This window comes from Lissotriton helveticus, chromosome 6 (genome assembly GCF_964261635.1).
Source record: "Lissotriton helveticus chromosome 6, aLisHel1.1, whole genome shotgun sequence".
Taxonomy (NCBI): Eukaryota; Metazoa; Chordata; class Amphibia; order Caudata; family Salamandridae; genus Lissotriton; species Lissotriton helveticus.
In genome coordinates, this window is record NC_136067.1 from 1,495,463,398 (window position 1) to 1,495,483,603 (window position 20,206).

The 20,206-nt window shown below is 50.3% G+C and overlaps 1 protein-coding gene across 2 annotated transcripts in view; it reads left to right on the forward strand.

Moving 5' to 3' along the window:
* USP34 (ubiquitin specific peptidase 34) overlaps nt 1-20,206 on the forward strand; it is a 2,681,755-nt gene that overhangs the window by 1,214,785 nt on the left and 1,446,764 nt on the right. For both annotated transcript variants that reach the window (XM_078649291.1, XM_078649292.1), the window contains exon 41: nt 13,717-13,900. In XM_078649291.1, coding sequence (XP_078505417.1) covers nt 13,717-13,900 — 184 coding nt within the window. The remainder of the gene's footprint in view (nt 1-13,716; nt 13,901-20,206) is intronic.

Genomic DNA, 20,206 nt, shown 5'->3' on the forward strand with positions numbered 1-20,206 from the left:
AGTCCTCTATGATTTCCTCTTCTTATCACTCGTACATATAAGCTGCCTTGGAAGGGTTTTTGTTTTGGGATGTTTTCCAAATGGTGAGCAGTCAGCAGGTAGGAAGAAAAAGTTACTTACCATCAGTAACTGTCTTAATGATGGATATTTTTATCTGCAGATGTCTTACCTGTAGAACAATCCCCAGGCATCAGACTGGATTGGGAAATCTTCAAAGCAACGAGGTTGTCAATAGAGGGTGCCATCGAGGTCATAAAGCGCCCGTCTGGTGATTGACGTTGATTCTTTTTTTCAGTGTCTTCAACACTGATCCGAGTTGTCTCCTCCCAAAAAGTCTGGGCTCCAATGCTACTGGAATTACAAGAGAAAGATGTTCACTACATATCCTCACACAGCCTGTCTGTGGTGTCGGGGCTGGCCATGACTTTAAGCCTACTCCCCGTGCCTCAGCATGCATCCCAAGGCCATCATAGAACAGGAGGGAAAACTTTTCATGGCCAGAGCAAAGCACAAACATAAACCCCAGAAGCAGTGCCTGCACAATTTTGTTCTCTGTCATCCTCTTCAGCCGCGAAATAGGAAACACCGAAAGAACAAGAAACGTTTCTAACCATTCTCCATCTCCCACAGGAACTTCTTTCTCAGAACTGGGGCTCATCGACCTGACGCCAGTGGATCCTCCGTGCAGTCCTGTGCCTCCTATGCACTCTGTCCCGGACAGACTTTTACAATCCCCGGTGCCCTCTACGCCAGTATCTCCATATCACAAGCTTCTGGTGCTGGCTTTGACATTCCCCGAGTTTGATTCCGGGATTAAATCCAGCTGCATTCCATCTCTGCAAATGCCTCAATGCCGTTAGGCGTCCCTTCCAGTCACCCTACCTCGACTCACAATGCTCCTGCCTTTCCAGCTGATGCCCTTCAGCGCCACACAGTCCGATCCAGTGCCTTCACCTTACTGATTTGACCAGACACTCCGCTTCTCTCCCTGCAACCGATGTGGACGGCGCCACCCCCATCTCTGGCTCCAGGTACGGTGTGCCAGTGCCGCAGACCAACCCTGAACCACAGATTAATTCCCGCTGAGAGGCCCAGAGGTTGGCAAACAAGGAAACTTACTGGGCACACCTTGAAATATTTTGTATGGATTCTGACCCTGTTGAATACTTTCCGTATGATGTTCTGGCTCACGATCCGCTCGGGTATCTGAAAGAGACACGTTAGTGATAGATTCCTTACCTTAGAATATCCCCAGGCGTCAGACTGGATCCGGAAAATTTTGCGTAGCAATACCCCTGCACGCCGGCAGGCGTCGTCCGCGGCTCCGCGTCCGTCGTCGGCGTCGTTAGCGCCGGAATGACGTCGTCGGAGTACTTAGATGCCGCCGATGCGCGCTGACGTCAGTACTTCATTTTTCCGCGCCAGCTAGCGCAGATCCGGAGAAGCTTTACCCCTTAGTCATTTTTTGACTAGACATTTTTGATCTTTGGATCATTGCTCTTTTCGAGTCTTCCACTCCGACGGTGCCGGTAGGAATGCCCGGGTTTAAACACTGTTCCAAGTGCGACCGACTGATGTCGGTTACCGACCCCCATCGCCGGTGCCTGAAGTGTTTAGGCCTCGACCACGACGACCGCACCTGCTCCAAATGCCGGGCCCTGACGTCGAAGGCTAGGCGGGAGCGGTCCCGTAAGCGGCTCGAGCTCCGGCAGTCGGCCCCGCGCCACTCAAGGTCCCGGTCCCACGGGAGGTCGAGGGACCGGTCGCGGGGTCGGAGTCATCGCAGCTCCGGGAGTGGGCATCGGTCGTCGGGATCCAAGTCCTCAGGTAAGAGGCATGAGAGGTCGGAGAGGCATCATCGTTCCTCCGACCCACCCCGATGCTCGCGCGATGCGTCCGGGGGTTTGGCTGACACCACCCACGCGGCTCCGACTGAGTCGCAGGCGTCGCCGCCTGCCCCACACCTTCGGGTCCCTGGGCATGACGCGACGCCAGAGGAGGTCGAGCGGTACCTCATGGCCATGAGGTCCCTCCCTTCTCAGCCGGGTCCCGTGGCGCCTCCGGGCCCAACGACCCCGGCTGGAGGCCCTAGCGGGTCGGGTGCTCCGACCCCGACGCCGTCGGGTGCTTCGGCCCAGGTGCCGCCGGCGACTTCGGTCCCGGCGCGGCAGGACCTCACCGGATCCGCTTCCGGATCCGGGTCGTCGCCGGTCGACATCACGACCTCACCGGCCCCGCGAGAGTCGCCCCCGGCGCCCCCTGTGGACCCCGTCCCCAATGTTCCCCTCGGTCCGACTCTGGCGCCGGAGAGGCGCCGCTGGGCGTCGCTTCCGACGGCCTTTGGAGATTTTTATTTCCATGAGGAGGCCCCGTCTGTTGACCCTGTTCTACAGGAGATGGGTGACGAGGGTGATTGGGAGGGGTCTGATGACCCTCTGGCACAGGAGTGCCAGTCTCAAGAGGACTGGGCATATGAGCTTGGGGAGGCCAGTGGTATTGACACTTCGCCAGACACTGGATTTGTCTCCCCTCCCACCGTGGCTACGGAGGAGGGTGCTGCTTACAGTGTAGTGTTGACGAGGGCGGCCAAGGCCTTAAACCTTGAGCTCCCCGTCGCGGCTGTGAGGACTAACCTCCTCACTGAGGTCCTTAAACTGCAGGCAAGCTCCAGTGAGCCTCTGCTGCCGTTTAATGAGGCCTTGTGTTACGTTCTGGTGGGCACTTGGTCCAAGCCCCCCACAGGTCCGCCTGTGGATAGGAACGTGGCCAGACGCTACCGCCCGGTTCCGGGCGACCCTTGCTTTTTGTCCACCCATCCCACCCCTGAGAGTCTGGTCATCCAGGCCTCTACTTCCCAGACCGCATTCCCGACGGCCCCGCCCGATCGGGAATCCAAGAGGTACGAACAGTTCGGGAAGAAGGTGTTCTCGCCCCTGAGTTTGGGACTGTGGTCTGTCAATACCGCATGCCTCTTGGGCCGCTACACCCACACCCTGTGGGACACGGTCGCGGACGTGCTGCCACAATGTCCGGAGGAGGTCCGGGCTAAACTCGCCCAAGCCCTTGCCGAGGGTCGAGATGCAGCGCAATATTCCATCCGGTGTGGGCTGGATACCACGGACTCACTGGGCAGGGCGATGGCAACGACGGTGGCGGTTCGACGCCACGCCTGGTTGAGGACCGCCAACTTTTCGGCCGATGTCCAGTCCACTCTTCTGGACATGCCGTTCGATGGCCGTCGCCTCTTTGGCGACAAGGCAGACCATGCGCTTGAGCCTTTTAAGGACTCCAGGGCTACGGCCAAGTCCTTGGGCCTCTCGGCCACACGCCAGCAATCTGGTGCCTTTCGCTCCTTTCGTGGCCATGGAAGGGGCGCCCCCACACAAGCTGCCAGCCACGCACCGCAGAATGTTCAACAGCGCGGTGGCGGCCGTGGAAACCGCCGTAGCGACGGTCTGGGACAACGGCGAGGCCAGTCCACACCTCCCTCCGCAGCACCTGCCTCAAAACCTTCCTAGTCCGTGTTTTCAGGCCCATGTGACGCCAGTGGGTGGCAGGGTTCGCCATCACCTCCTCCACTGGCGCACTGTCACGTCGGACAGGTGGGTGCTGCAAATCGTCCGAAGGGGCCACTCCCTCCCCTTCGAGGCGTCCACTCCAGCCATGCCACCGCAATTCCACCGCGTGTCGGGGGATCACTTGCAACTTCTGCAAGAGGAAGTCACGGCCCTCTTGGCCAAGGGGGCCATCGAGAGCGTTCCTGGGCCAGAAGTAGGGTGCGGTTGTTATCCAGTATTGGGGTATCTTTCATAGATTAACATGCCTGAATCATTCCCCGTCGTCGAGGCGGGAGTCCCACGGTAAATAAAAAAGCAGTGCCAAAAGCACTTTGCAGTAGTAGGCCCTAGAAAAAAGGCCTGAGGCCTATATTATAGTAGCCTATCTACCTCCTTATGCTAAAAGACCCAAAGTCTTTGCTCCAACCAATCAGCTCACAGCACCCTCTAGAACCTTCCCTGCAGAGCCAGCTCTCCTCAGATTTTCACCGCACGTCGTGTGGAAGGGAGTCTCCCTGAGTCTTGACTCAGTTTTTTCTTCAGAGCTTCAAGATGTCTGACAAGAAGGCCTTGTTCAGACCCTGTAGAACATGTGAGAAGAAGAGGGTCCATGTGGATGACTTACACAAGGACTGCATTTATTGCCTATATCCCAAGCATGAGGCAAAGACCTGTAAGATCTGTGTTACCTTCCCTGCCAAGACCTTAAGGGATAGGGAAGCCAGAGTCCTTTTGTGGCTTAAATCCTCTTCCAAGGATGATGATGACAGAGCCTCTACCTCTAGCAAGAGGGCGAGGTCTCAAGAGGATAAGATAAGTGAGGGGAGAAAGCATGTTAAGGCCTCCCACTCTACTTCAGGCTCTTCACAGAGATCCAAACATTCTGTCTCTGGAGCCTCAGCCACCAACGATCCGGCAAAGAAAACAGTGAGTAAGACTTCTACTGTCTCCTCTCCAGTTACCACTGTCTCCACTTCAACCTCTTCTTCTATGGATATGATATCCACTACGTCTATCACTACACCTATTGTGTCTACTAAAATCAGTATCGTGACAAAAAGAACTCTCGTAGACGACTCGTCGACGAAGACGCCGTCATCATCAAAAAACTCGTCATGCCACCGCAGTACCACCGAGTATCGGGGGATCATTTGCGGCTTCTGCAGGAGGAAGTTACGGCCCTCTTGGCCAAGGGGGCCATTGAGCGCGTTCCTGGGCCAGAAGTAGGATGTGGTTGCTACTCCCACTACTTTCTGGTACCCAAGAAGGGCAAAGGGGGGCTACGCCCTGTCTTGGACCTCCGGAGCGTCAACGGCTTCCTCCGGAAGGAGAAGTTCAAGATGCTGACTTTGGCTCAGGTCTTAGCTGCCCTGGACCCCGGAGACTGGATGGTAGCGTTGGACTTGCAGGACGCTTACTTTCACATCCCCGTCCTGCCGGCCCACCGGCGTTACCTGCGGTTCACGGTAGGCCACGAGCACTTTCAGTTTACCGTGCTCCTTTGGCCTTGCAAGCGCCCCACGGGTGATGGCGGTGGTCGCAGCTCATCTGCGCATAGGGGTGCCAGTCTTCCCCTACCTCGACGACTGGTTGTTAAAGGCGGGCTCGCCCCAGACAGTCGTCAGCCACCTCCAGACTACGGCCGACCTCCTGCACTTGCTGGGGTTCTCCATCAATGTTCCGAAGTCGCACCTGTGTCCCTTTCAGAAGCTCCTCTTCATCAGAGCGGTTCTAGACTCGGCGCAGTTCCGAGTTTATCCTCCCGAACAGCGGGTTCGGGATATTCAGGCTCTGATTCCGATCTTTCAGCCTTTATCCAGAGTCTCGGTCAGGTTGACGCTGCAGCTTCTGGGGCTGATGGCCGCCTGCATCCTTCTGGTGCATCACGCCCGGTGGCGGATGCGGGCTCTGCAGTGGGACCTGAAGTTTCAGTGGGCCCAGCATCAGGGCAACCTGTCCAATCATGTCTTGATCTCGGAGGGCACTGCGAGACAGTTGCAGTGGTGGCTCACGGACGGCGATTGGGTCAGTGGCAGATCCCTACCCCACCCAGGGCATGTGGTAGTGACGGGCGTGTCCCTCCAGGGCTGGGGAGGCCATATGGGAGAGGCGGAGATCAGAGGCCTCTGGTCTCCGGCGGAGTCCAAGCTCCATATCAACTTTTTGGAGCGGTGGGCGATCCGTCTAGCACTGAAAGCATTCCTCCCCTCTGTCCGGGGGAGTGTAGTGCAGGTGTTCATGGACAACACCACCGCCATGTGGTACTGCAACAAACAGGGCGGGGTGGGGTCGTGGACCCTATGCCAGGAGGCTTTGCGCCTCTGGCAGTGGCTGGAACATCAGGGCGTGACCCTGGTGGTTCAACACCTGGCAGGTTCGCTGAACGCCAGGGTGGACGAACTCAGCCGTCGGTGCATGATGGATCACGAATGGCGTCTGAACTCGGGCATGGCACAAGGCCTCTTTCAACAGTGGGGAGAGCCTTTGTTAGATCTATTTGCCACAGAAGAGAACGCGCAATGTCATCAGTTCTGCGCGTCGGAATTTCCAAGGTGGCGCGCACTCGTAGACGCTTTTCGTCGCGAGTGGAGTTGCGGTCTATTGTACGCCTTTCCGCCTATACCACTTCTGCCCAGAGTGCTGAAGAAGATCATGCGCGACCGGGCCCAGGTTATCCTTGTGGCTGCGGACTGGGCACAAAGATACTGGTATCCCGAGCTACTCAGCATGTCCGTCGATCCCCCGATTCGTCTGCCTCTTCGGGAGGACCTTCTGTCGCAGCAGCAGGGGACGGTTCTCCACCCGAACCTGTCCAGTCTCCACCTATAAGCTTGGAGATTGAGCGGCGGCAGTTGAGGCCATTTGACTTGCCTCCCGAAGTCTGTAATGTCATTCTGGCAGCCAGGCGTCCCTCCACAAAGTCGGTATACGCCTGCAGGTGGAACAGATTTGTGGCATGGTGCACAGCAAAGGCTGTGGATCCTCTTGCTGCCCCTCTTTCTGAGGTTCTTCTCTTCCTTCTTTCTCTTGCCCAGCAGGGCTCTGCTCTGGGCACTATGAAGGGCACTATCAAGGGCTACCTTTCTGCCCTTTCCGCCTTCTTAAGGCTACCTGATCAGCCTTCTTTGTTCAAGTCCCCTATTGTAAATAGGTTTTTGAAGGGCTTCACACACATGTTCCCTCTTGTTCCTTTCGTGATGCCCCAGTGGGACTTAAACCTTGTTCTTACATACCTAATGTGTGCTCCCTTTGAGCCGCTCCATAATTGTCCTCTCCGTCTTCTTACTTTGAAGACTGCTTTCCTGGTTGCTATCACCTCTGCCAGGAGAGTGAGTGAGCTCCAGGCTCTTTCTTCCACACCTCCTTTCCTCTCTGTTCATCCGGATAAGGTTGTGTTGCGGACAAGACCTTCTTTCCTGCCCAAGGTTGTCACGGCCTTCCACATCGGGCAGTCCATTACTTTGCCCACCTTCTTTCCGCCTCTGCATCCCTCGAAAGAGGAAGAGAGGCTCCACAAGTCTGGACCAAAACGTGCGCTCTTACTATCTAGATCGCCTGGGACTCACGTCTGAGCATACCCAGCCCACTCGGGGTGAAAATTGCAAAAAAAACAGTTGATGGACAGAATGTAGAACAATTCTGTCCATCAACTGTGTTTTTTGCAATTTTCACCCCGAGTAGGCTGGGTATGCTCAGACGTGAGTCCCAGGCTCTCCACACCACTGGAGTCAAGCTATCCAGGCTGAATGAAGGCTGATAGCCAGAAACCGGTCCTTGGATGCTTGATTCCGGTCTGGGAAAGACATGGCTTGGTAGTTTGGACTGGACTGTTCCCGTGAGGCACAGGGTCAGAGCTGATTTGCATATAGCCAGTGTCTAACCCAGGGTGGTGTGGAGTGCAAAAAAACTATGGATTTAGGCCCAGATCCTTGTACTGGGGTGAATGTATGACATTGTTCTACATTCTGTCCATCAACTGTGTTTTTTGCAATTTTCACCCAGAGTGGGCTGGGTATGCTCAGACGTGAGACCCAGGCTCTCCACACCACTGGAGTCAAGCTATCCAGGCTGAATGAAGGCTGATAGCCATAAACCGGTCCTTGGATGCTTGATTCCGGTCTGGGAAAGACATGGCTTGGTAGTTCGGACTGGACTGTTCCCATGAGGCACAGGGTCAGAGCTGATTTGCATATAGCCAGTGTCTAACCCAGGGTGGTGTGGAGTGCAAAAAAACGATGGATTTAGGCCCAGATTCTTGTACTGGGGTGAATTTATGACATTGTTCTACATTCTGTCCCATCAACTGTGTTTTTTGCAATTTTCACCCTGAGTGGGCTGGGTATGCTCAGACGTGAGTCCCAGGCTCTCCACACCACTGGAGTCAAGCTATCCAGGCTGAATGAAGGCTGATAGCCAGAAACCGGTCCTTGGATGCTTGATTCCGGTCTGGGAAAGACATGGCTTGGTAGTTCGGACTGGACTGTTCCCATGAGGCACAGGGTCAGAGCTGATTTGCATATAGCCAGTGTCTAACCCAGGGTAGTGTGGAGTGCAAAAAAACGATGGATTTAGGCCCAGATCCTTGTACTGGGGTGAATGTATGACATTGTTCTACATTCTGTCCATCAACTATGTTTTTTGCAATTTTCACCCCGAGTGGGCTGGGTATGCTCAGACGTGAGTCCCAGCCTCTCCACACCACTGGAGTCAAGCTATCCAGGCTGAATGAAGGCTGATAGCCAGAAACCGGTCCTTGGATGCTTGATTCCGGTCTGGGAAAGACATGGCTTGGTAGTTCGGACTGGACTGTTCCCATGAGGCACAGGGTCAGAGCTGATTTGCATATAGCCAGTGTCTAACCCAGGGTGGTGTGGAGTGCAAAAAAACGATGGATTTAGGCCCAGATCCTTGTACTGGGGTGAATGTATGACATTGTTCTACATTCTGTCCATCAACTGTGTTTTTTGCAATTTACCACCCGCCTTGGCAGCATGAGAGAAGCTCTCTTCTGCACTGGCTGTTAGTAGACTTGTGATCCGCCGTGATCGCTCGGCCCCCGGTGATCTAGACTTCCTCTCAACACAGCCTACACCAAAGAGCTTGACCATCTAAGCTTCCTCTTCAGGGGCTCAATCTGGTGGTGCCTTTCCTACTGCTCCCTCTGAAGGGAATCAAAAAGTCTGGAAGCTTGGGGATAGAAGGCCTTTTCTGCAGCAGTATGGCCCTAAAGTCCCTCAATGCAAACTGCTTTCTTGCCAACCACAGCCATGCCAAGTAAGACATGGCCCAAATTATTCTATTAAATGTCCCGCCGACATGAAGCACCATTACCAGGAACATATGGCAAATGTTCAGAAACCTTCTCAGCACATAATTAAGTCTGGGCTTGACACTGTGGACTCCATTGCCTGAGCCATGGGTACCTCCATTTCAGTGCAATGTTATGCTTTGCTCAGAGTATCCAACTTCTCATAAGATGTTCAAGCTAATCTCATGGACTTCCCGTTTGATGGGATATGCCTGTTAGGAGACAAAGCTGACTCAGCACTGGAGCAATTCAAAGCTTCTAAAGCCGTCGATCTTCAGCTTCATAGACCATAGACTGGCAGTCTTTTTGCCATTTTTATGGCTTTGGGAGAGGTTCCGTATCAAGGACAGGGCCGTGGATCCACCTTGCAACTTTCCTTCTCCCCCGCCCCAACAGGAAAGCAGTCCTAGTTTGCTTTTCCAATCTCATATGGAGCCTGTGGTAGAGGCGCTGTCCCACGTTCTGCTGTCCTATTGGATGTACTTGCGATGTGTGGTGGGTTCTATGCACTAACAATTTGCGGTACTACACTTTGGTTTGACATTGACACCTCAAGTCTTCACAAAAGTGATGGCAGTAGTAGCGGCCCAATTAAAATGGTTTGGCATCTCCATTTCCTTTACCTGGACGACTGGCTTTTCAAAGCCCGCTCGCCGGAGATTGTGTTGCGGGGTCTTCAGGCAACAGCATCTCAGTTGTTAGACCGTAGCTTTTCTTATCAATGAGCACAAATCTCACCTGTGGCCCTTCCAACGACTCCAGTTCATAGGGTTGGTACTGAACACCACCCTTCTCTGCACCTTTCCTCTGTCCCAAAGAATCAAAGGCATCCAGGAGATGGTTTCTTCGTTACAACAAGGCACAAGACACCCAGTCCTCAGAGTCTTGTGTTTTCTATGTCTGCTGACTTCCTGCATCCTCCTAGTCACCTGTCTGAATCCATTGTGATCTCCTCTAGAACTGCGGCAGAAGTGGCTTGGTGGGGGAAAGATGCAAACCTAACTCACTTCACTATCCCTCAGACCATAATTACAACAGTGACAATGCCTCCACCCTAGGGTGTGAAACCCATCTGGAGAATAGGGGCTTCTGGTCTCCTGAACAGCAGGTGCTTTATATCAAGCTGCTGGAACTGCATGCGATTTGGCTGGCTCTCCAATTCTTCCTCCTCTCCATTGTGGGTCGATCTGTCCAGATCTTGATGGACAGTACTACTGCGATGTTGATAGAATGTGAGCAAACAAGGGGGAGCAGTGCCTGACTCCTTTTGCCTGGAAACATTGAGACTGTGGTCTTGGGCACACCACTGATGGACCTGGCTCATCGCCAGTCACCTAGCGGGGTCTCTGAATGTCAGAGCAGACTACCTGAGCTGGCGTTATCTTGCTGATCACAATTGGTGTCTTCTGCAGGAGGTACTCAGGACATTCTCGCCCAGTGGTGCACTCTTCAGGTGGACTTAGTCACCTCTAGGGAAAATGCTCTGTGCCAGCAGTTCTGCAACCTCCAGTTTCCTTGATGAGAACCTTGGGAGACTTGTTACAGTTGAGGTGACACAATCAGGTGCATTCCGCTTGACACCCCATACCCTTGATTCCTAAAGTTCTGAAGAAGATTAGCAAAGTTATTCTTATTGCCCCAGATTCGCAAAGAAGGGTGTGGTATTTGGACCTTCGACGCTTCTCCAAAGGGCCCCTCACTTTGCCTTGCACTTAGGCTGGCTCTTCTGTCAGGGGGGATGGTTCTGCCCCCCAATCTCTGAGGCATATACCTACATGCTTGGACATTGAGCGGGACAACTGGGCTTCATCTAGCTGCCACCAGAAGTGGTTGACGTCATCTTGTCTGCACATCGCCGCTTCACTAGGTCTGCTTGTTCCGGCAGATGGGGCAACTTTGTTGGTTTGTGGACAGTGGTATGGGTCCCTTGCGGGCCAAGTTATTTCAAGCACTGCCATTTGTGCTTTCACTTGCTCAGAGGGGCTGTGCCATTGGCACTGTGAAGGGTTATTTAGCCGTTCTATCTTCTTTCCTCTGTCTGCTGGATCAGCCATCCCTATTTAAATCTCCTGTTGTCATGCTTTTTCTTAAGGATCTGACCAACGTTTTTCCTCCAACTACCTTTGTGGTTTCTCAGTGGCACTTGAATCTGGTTCTTACCTTTTTGATGGGGTTTTTTCATAAAATAACTTCTTCTCTCCCAAACTGTTTTCAGAGCACACTTTCACAAAGCTCTACTGCAGGGGTCTCCAAACCGGTCCTGGAGGGCCGGATCCATGCCAGAGTTTTAAAATAACTACATGTATCTAAATGGGGATATGCACAAAATCTGGCATGGATCCGGCCCTCCAGGACCGGTTTGGAGACCCCTGCTCTACTGCCTGGACAGGCAGCTCAGAAGGAAAAGTATTTCACCCATTCAGTCCTGTAGGACTCTTTGGTCTGAGCCTACTCCATAGACCCTCCACCTAGGGGACTTACTACTTTGGTGTCTATTCGAAGGGTGAGAATTCTGTGGTTAGAAGTATCCATCAGAAGAACAAGTTACTTCACTTCGGTAGCATTCTTTTTGGTGGATACTCTATGTAACTACAGATTCCACACTACCTTTCACCTCCACATTCTATGCAGTGGTCTCTTTATACCATCTAAACATTTCCCAAATTAGATAGCCCTCCAATGGTGTTGTGCTCCGCATTAAAGTGCTCTGAAAGAGTCAATCAAGAAATTGACATTATGCAAGGGTGGTGTCTAACTGCAGCTCTGCACTATCACTTCTGGGGTGCAACGAAGTCAGCACTGAGCCATAGGACACCATCTGGTGCGTTAACGGTTTTGGGACTTTTCCTTTTTTGGCTTGAGGTGATCTTGGGAACAGGACATAGGCTTTGTTGCAGTGAGAGACTGTGAGGCTTGTCCCAGTGCACTTTGAATTTGCTGGACCGTCTTTGACACTGCTGCGCATAGAGGCTTTTAACCACATGAGCGCTAGCGAAATTCTGCCCCTGTGCTTGTTTTTTAAAAAACCCATTATTCATGACGAGCTGGGCTCGTCATGAGCGTGCGAGGAGGCTACCTCATGACGAGCCCAGCTCGTCATGAGCGTCGAAGGGGTTAAAGAGGCCAGGCTGCACATTTCAAGACAAGGCCATCACTCTCTGGGTTGCCATTGGATCCCACGTAGCCAAATGGTCACTAGTTGTACTTTGGCTGTTGGGTGCTTCCACTGTGCTGATTGATCCTGCTTGGCCTCCATCTGGTTCCTTGTTGGAACTTATCTGTAGCTCCTCTTCTGCCATGGGGCCACACCGGTCCCGGCCTCACCAGTGCTGATTCCAACCCAAGCAGGACCTCTGCCAGATCTGATCGTAATGCTAATCTCCGATCTGGAGCAGACATCTACCCACCCCAGATCTATTCCATGCTGTAATATCACCAAGCACAGCCCTCAACTTTAGGAAGTGATCCCAACCTTTCCCTTGACACCGGTACTGTAAAGTGACTAGTGCCCTGTTTGTCTCAAGGTCAAACCCTGTTCAAGGACTGCACAACATACCACATGGCAATGTAGAAGATGAGGATGCTGACAACTTACTTCCTCCTCAGTGTACTAAGGCTAGAGGGTAAGTGGACCTACACAATGCTAGTAGTTTAAACACTTTTCCTGAGATTAAGTTAGGCACTCTACCGAGTCCACCCACAGAATAAAGATCCTCCTTCATGGAGATTGTCCATAGGGCAGGTAACGGTCTTGCTTTTACAGTTACCTATAGTAGAAAGATATTCTACTGACTGAAAACTCACTGCCTGGACATTCCATGTCGGAAACCCTTACTGCCAATCACTGAGGCTCTAACAGTCACCTCATCACCAGTGTTTGGTTTGTTGTTCCCTGTTGCTTATTCCCTTCATGGTCCAAAAATCACTGAGACTCTCATGCTGTGGTTCGAGAACGCTCTGCAGATGCTTCTCCCGTATTTCTATTAACTCAGTGATGTCAACAGGTGAGACCATACTGCTTACTTTTTGTGCAGGTGTTTTGTCTCATCTTCCGGGTTAGGACATCTTGACACGCTATGGACATTGTAAACCTGATCTACCATAAATGAATCTTTCCTAGATCAGTGTATGCAGGAGAGCACCTCCAGACTATTTCCTCTACCTGCTTACCTACTGTCCATGGATCGGCAAGCCTGATCCAACACCTTGGACCACTGGCCTCTGCAAACTCAACTATAGAGACTCACCCTGGTCTTCTGAACCAGAAACATTTTACACAGCCAGTGATAACCAAAGGTCGGCCTCTTCATAATCAGAGCGGTCTTTCCTAGCAGCCCTTAGCTCTTTGCCCTGTATTCTATGTACTAGCTAACAAATATCTTGTCTCCCTATGAATCAGCTACTTGTCTCTATAAAATGAGCATCACATGTTCCAGCAATACTCACCTACGAAATCTTTCTTTGACATGTAGGACATCAGCATCACATTCCCAAGCACCATACATGCACTAACTGAAATATTTGTGCAGCGAATGCAGCTTAAGATAATTTGGAGATGTTTTGTCATTTTTGCTGCCTCTTTTAAAAAGATGCCTGAGAGAATTAGTCTGAAATCTAGTTGAAAAAGTAAGTCAGATCATTGAACTCAAAATAGACTGAACTCAAAATAGTCTGACGTCCTGAGTGTTACCACTCAAATGGCTGAATTAGATGGGCAAGCTAGGCTGCTGTGTAGCACGTTTGATGAACATTTATAGTGCTTGTCTGATTTCCCTGTTTTGTAGGTGCACAATGTGAATGCGCTTGGCAGACGTTCTGTTTGTAACTATGTTTCAAATTACTTTGTTGCAGGAATTTCTTCGCGAGATCTTCAATTTGTTGTTCCTATTGCCAAATTTAAAGGATAAGCTTCAACCAAAATGTAAATCTCACTCTTCCAGAGCTGCAGCCTATGACTTGTTGGTAGAAATGGTAAAAGGTTCTGTGGAGAACTACAGGTTGTTGCACAACTGGGTTATGGCACAACACATGCAGTGTAAGGATATATCAATTTGTATTTTTGTTCCATATTTTGTTGAAATTAGATGTATTGTAAAGAAACATTGATTCTGTTGAAATTTAGTTTCAAGGTCTTAAACATGTCCATTCTTTCAGCTTACTTTGAAATGGCTTAGGTGTGTTAAAGTCAAGCTCTGTAAACAAGCAAGAAATGTCAGCTGTGTTTCATGCCATAGCTGGTGAAAGATCAGAAAATCTATGCTTAGAATGCGCACATGTCTGAACAATGTCTGTAGGATGCGGTTTAGAATATCGTGCACACTCTCAGGAGTGATGCACCTTTCACTAATCCAGGCAACCCTTATGGTGATTTTAGTGGTCTTTGAGAACCATAGAAAGCTTTCAAAGTGGTAGCTGTGGAGAGCAGCCTTCTGGCTTATCTTGAAGGAATGTAAAGCAGCTTGTTTTACCACATTTAATAGACAGTGTAGATTAGATGAAAAAGAACCACACAGTGTTTTATATATATGTCTATTTATTACACAAAAACAATCACTAACACATTGGTATATCTCCTACCCAGGGATATCAACTATACACACAAGAATACTTCAAAAGAATTAGGTAAGTAGCACAAATATACACCGGTCTCTAGGTGGAGACTAAACCATAGACTAAAAAAGTGGAGTTTCAACTGTAAAGCAGAATGGGACTTGGACCAGAAGACTGAGGAGCTGGGGACACAAGGAACCACCCATGGTAACCACCCAGGAACCCCACAGGGGCAGTGTGCAGAGTGGAACAGAGCAGCGTGCCCGATGGAAGTCAATGGAGAAGTTGCGGTTGCAGTTTTAAGAAGGACCCTTCCCAGAAGACCCCGAAGAAACTCTTTGGAAGATAGAAGGTTGGAGAGCCACTCCACCCGTGGATGCCCCTGGAACCAGGTTACCTGAATCAGGGAAGCTGGGAGCATACGGGTGAAGTGACGTCGGAAACTGCCATAGATGACAATGGATGACTTTGAATAAGATGCCTCTGGAGAAGCCTTTGAAGGAGTCTGGTGGAATCAGAGGTTGGATTCTTGAAGAGGAGAACCTGCAAGTAGAGGGGACAGAGTCTATGCGACTGGGAGGTGACCAGGAGGCACGGAAGCAAAATGTCCACTTATGTCAAGAGGTTCAGGATTGAAGACTGTGACCTTGTGTCGTCTTTCACAACTGATACTCACTGACCTGTTATAAACATCCAGCGGGGATGATGGAAAGTTGCTAGTTTCCCCAGTGTCCTTTCACACTCTCACCAGAGAACAGCAGGTAGGAAGTACTGCTCACTAGAGTGTGTTGGAGAAGAGGGGAATTGGAGAAAACAAAAACCAGAAACTGCTGGAGATGGATGTTCTGATCTGGTTCGTCTGTGAGAAGGAGAGGATCCACCAAGGTTTCTTGAGTCACCCAGTAGCCCTGTATGCACAGAAGGTAGAAATAAGACACAAGCCCACCCAATAATCCCACTCACTTATAAGGTGTATTATTAGGTCAGGCGGTACTTACGATCCCCCAACATCCACCTGAGCCCCCAGCAAGAAGTGCCATTGACATCACCACTGTTCAGCTATGAGGAAAACAGTCAAAAAGCAGGAACATAGAAGACCAGGCAGTTCGTGGCACAACACTATCCAAAACGTACATATTAACTGAAAAAGGTCAAATGAGGAATTGCTGAAATCAACATGTATCCCTACACACAGTTCTCACCACTTATCTGTAGTAGCAGTTCCAGAGCTCCTAGTTATGTCACTGGAACTCCCCTGAATCGTGGCAGGGAAGTGGTTTGTGGTATCAGTCTCAAGATGTTGTGGTTCTAGTTTCCGAACCAAAGGTCATTGAGGGAGGTTCCCTAGGAAGGGCACCACGGGTAGGGAATTGCGGCAAGAGTCACCGCGCACAGGACACGAGAATCTTCCCTAGCTGAGGAGCGCTGTGGCAGCACGAGGCACCAGGATGAGGACTCCAAACCGACTCCGTCCGAGGGAAGAGTGTAGTCAGAGTCCTCGGGTCCAAAAAGCAGGTCGCGGTAATTCCGGTAGCATTCAGGTACGACTTGCGGAGAGGGAGGAGTCCAGGCAGCTCATATCCTGTCCCGAAGCGTCAGCTGACTTTCTCCATGGGAACCCGGAAATGCTGCGGCGGATGCTGGAGCATGTAGTCCGCTCCATACACGCTTTCCAGACACACCACGATAAAAAAGAAAGGGGAGAGAATGCCCACAAGTCCGCTGTTGCGCGACCCCTATGACAGCCATGACACCTTGTCGCTGCAGCTGTGAGGACCAGGCGACGCTGAGGAAGACATGGAACTGTGCACGAGCTGTCCCATGTTGATGTCTAGGTGGTCAGTGTCCGGTGGGATCGCTGACAAGCCTTGATAGCCTGAAATGGTGTGTAGAGCGATAAGATGCAGACGTTGGGACCAGCAAGGTCCAAAGGACTCACCAAGTGCAGGAGAGTTCGAGCAGGCCCCAAGCAAGCAGGGGAGCCCACTGAAGCTAAGGCAGACCCTTGAGAGGGGACACAGGCCTAAGGCACAGCAGACATTAAGCAGCTCACCGAAGATTGAGGTCTACAGTGCAGAGGATGCAGTGAGGACGTTGATCTTTGAGGGATGAGGCGCTGGAGACGGGAGCCTCTTGTAGCCCGAAGATCTCTGGAGTGCAAGGCCAAAAAGCCTTGGCAACCACAAGTCGACGCGGTGCACAGGGGATTGGTCTAAGCGGCTCCAACGAGGGGTACTGTCCTCAAAATTGCAGAGAAGACTGGTCAGGCCTCTAGGAGCAGCAGAACCACCACTGTGTTGCTGGGCCCCAGGAAGTCCGTAGGACGACAGGAGCAGCCACCGGTCAGCTTCGTTGCGGTGCCTGCAGATACAGGGGAGTGACTCCTTCACTCCAAGGAAGATTTCTTCAGATGTCCTTGATGCCCACAGGTCTGTTGAAGAACCTGGAAGAAGCAGGGACACAGATGATAGAGACTTGAAGAACAGTGAGACCAGAAGCAGCTGGAGTCTTCCTTGATGCAGTCTCGGTTTTTGTCAAAGTCCAGGTGTCCAGGCAGTTGAAGTGTGTCTTGGTTCAGAGGTGATTCTTGTCCCACAACAAATCTAAGGACCCACCCACAGGGGAGCCCTTAGGTACCCTAAAGAAAGGTCTGTAATGACTCTAGGGTCCCTCCCACAGGAGGAGCTGGATATAGGGGAGGATACTCCCCTGTCCTTTGTCCAGTTTCGCGCCAGAGTGGGAACCAAGGGTTCCTGAACTGGCTCAAACCGCAGTATGCAAGGAGGGCACCAATTGTGACCTTGAAAGCAGCCTGGTCGCGCTGGAAATATATTGTTGTATCTTCCCCTGCTCAAGCTTAGTTCAGCGGCAGGAGGGCAGAATCGTGTCTATGGTCTGCAGCAGCACTAGCTTGCTGGTCGACCCTGAAAGGCTGTTACCGTGAGTACGGGGGGATCCCCTAGGGAGTCCCCCAGTACATGGAATCATACTTCCAGCACCGGAATCGGTGTTGGGGTATTATTCAACGTTTGATACCAAACACGACCAGGTTTGGTGCAGCCATTATATAGTTAGACATCTCGTAATGACTAATGTCGACTATATACCTTAAAATGGCTGACCACACTTACAAAGCCAAGAGAATTGTCTCCGGGGGTTGTAGGTGGTGTCCTGCTCAGGCAGGGGCACCCTCACACTAATAACCGAGCACCCTGCCTTCAGGACTGAAAGGCCTGCCATAGGGGTGACCTATAGGTTTTAAGTGCAGTTACCTCCGATATAAGGAAAACGTAAATCTGTCATGAGGGGTGCAAGCACCAACTCACAGAGGCTGCAATGGCAGGCCTGTAGTCACAGTTTAAGTGCACTCCCATGAGTAGCACAATACATGCTGCTGCCCATGGGAAACCCCTTGTGTACTTATGCCCTGGTACCTCAGTACCATATACTAGGGATTTATAAGGGTACACCAGTAGCCATTTGTGGAGGTATCACGGAGCCAATTTAGAGGAGAGAGCACAGATGCTGCGGTCCTGATTTGCAGGAACCCAGTAAACCAATTCAAAAACATACTGATACCAGGCAAAAAGTGGGGGTAACCATGAAACCCGATCCTACTTTCCTACAATAACTATGTTAAAAGCATCACTAAATCTAATTATACCAAAAGTGGCCATTGCCCAGACTTTGATACAATGAACAATCTTTTATTTTAGTCAGCGTCTTGAGTTCATAAATGATGCTATGTCATCCTTTCAGCTGTCTGGACATTATGTGTCCATGGGCCTGTGTATTTTTCATTGGAGCTATTTAAAGAGAAATGTGGTGATTCCTAGAATAGTTGTAGATACATACTTTATTAAATGAACACACTGCAGTCCAGTATTGCACGGAGCAAGTTTATTAGAGAATATTATTAGAAAGAGGTGTTTGCCGGAAGGCACTACTTTGGACCTCTACCTTAGTACACAAAATAATAAACATGTAACAGATTAAGAATAGCAAGTAAATTGAAAACAGATTTGCTGGAGTACATTGTGGTGTTCGAGGATGTCATTTGAGACACATTGGGAGCATCGATTGAATGGAAACACACATTTGCCAGGCCACGAGTTAGTTACAGAATACACTTACACAGAGGTGGGAAGAACTACACTTTTTCATTAAAAAAAAAAGCCAGAGATTTTCGAATGATGCCAACAAAGGTTTTTGGGAGAAAGATGCATATTTTATATTTAAAGGGAACTTAGCCATTTCTATGTCCCTATTGGCCAAACAGTTCAGAGATTAAAAGGCAGTTTAATGTGAACATAGCTGTTGCTGGATCTAATGGAAATTCCAGAACTCTGTTGTATTCCAGAACTCTGTTGTGTTCACAGAATTATTGGTTGTACCATGACATCAACCAGTAAAATAGCTTTTTTTGTTAATTGCACATTATTTGTCACTGACACAGTGGTTACCTTATGCACTTTACTGAAGCCAGCACAAAGTTTATCACAATCTGGCTTGGTTCAAAATGGCCATTGTTCATCTATGTTTGCAAGTGCAACAGCACATGACTATGTGTTGTTGTATTGTAAGTGTTAGTGTACTGATTCTGGGGCAGCTGTGCAAGTCCTTGTAAACCTTAAGGTGTATTCTGCAATAGTCAGATCAGATTCTGCGGAAACCTGAACTTTAAATAGACTTCCACACTTAGGGCCCGATTTAAAGTTGAGTTAAATGTGAAAATCTTCGAGTTTCCCGCATGGAACTTTCTTGCGAAAGTGCTAATTCTTTGTGAAATTTCACCAGTAGAATTCACTCAACTATACAGTGTCTCTCGTTCCTGTTAGTTGGATCTTGAAATACACTTAGGGCGACATATTCTGCAGAGTATTAAAAGCTAAAAAGGCACTAAGGGAGTTCTGGGAACCCCCCATTTTAGGTTTACGTTTACTGGTATTCAGCAGATTCTGTGTGAGAGTTCTCTTAACCGCATCCATCCTTGCTTAAAACATTGTACATACAAGCTGTTTGGGAAGGTTGTGTAACCTATATACAAGGTCTGGGGATATCCTCCTCAATGCCACTGTTGCCTGTCCCGAGACAGAAAGGAAGGGTGAAGATAACTTTCATACACCTCATGTGCCTAACCTCCATGAACAGCTTCACTAGCTTTCCTCTCGCTAAGGAAATCTCTTTTAAACCCGTGTTATTTTTTCAGTGAAAGGTAGATCTATTTTAAAATTACATCACCACTGGAGGTCACCTGCATATGCTTTCAATTTGTCTTTAAGACCCAGTTATCCCCAAAGGGCATTCCTAGTTATTCTATCCCTGTTGGCTTTGCACCAAGTTCTGTCAAGATTTTTGGCAGCCATGCATCTTCACCCCAGCAACTTGAATCCCTGGCTGGGTCTCAGCAGTTCACCAACAGTCTGTCTGAGGTATTGGGTGTAAGGTGAATTTGCATCTGTGGGGTGCACAGATAGGGGAAGTAAGATTAAAGTATTCCAAGGAAGCACCCACATGCAGTCAGACTGTTGACTGTGGCAGCAGTCTTTTGTGTTCATCGTGGCAGACTCCAGTGGGCGCTGCCTAGCAGCAAGCATGCTTGTCCTTCACTGATTTTTGCCATTGCATCCTTCTGACAGTGTATGGAAATAGGAGCTTAATTGAGAGGGAATAACCCAGTAGAAGAGATCCCTTAACTTACATAGTTAGGGGATCTGGGCAACTGCATCAGGGCAACTGCATCTGGAAGCTTTATTCCGTTGAGAAAACCACCCTGCATTCACCTCTGCCA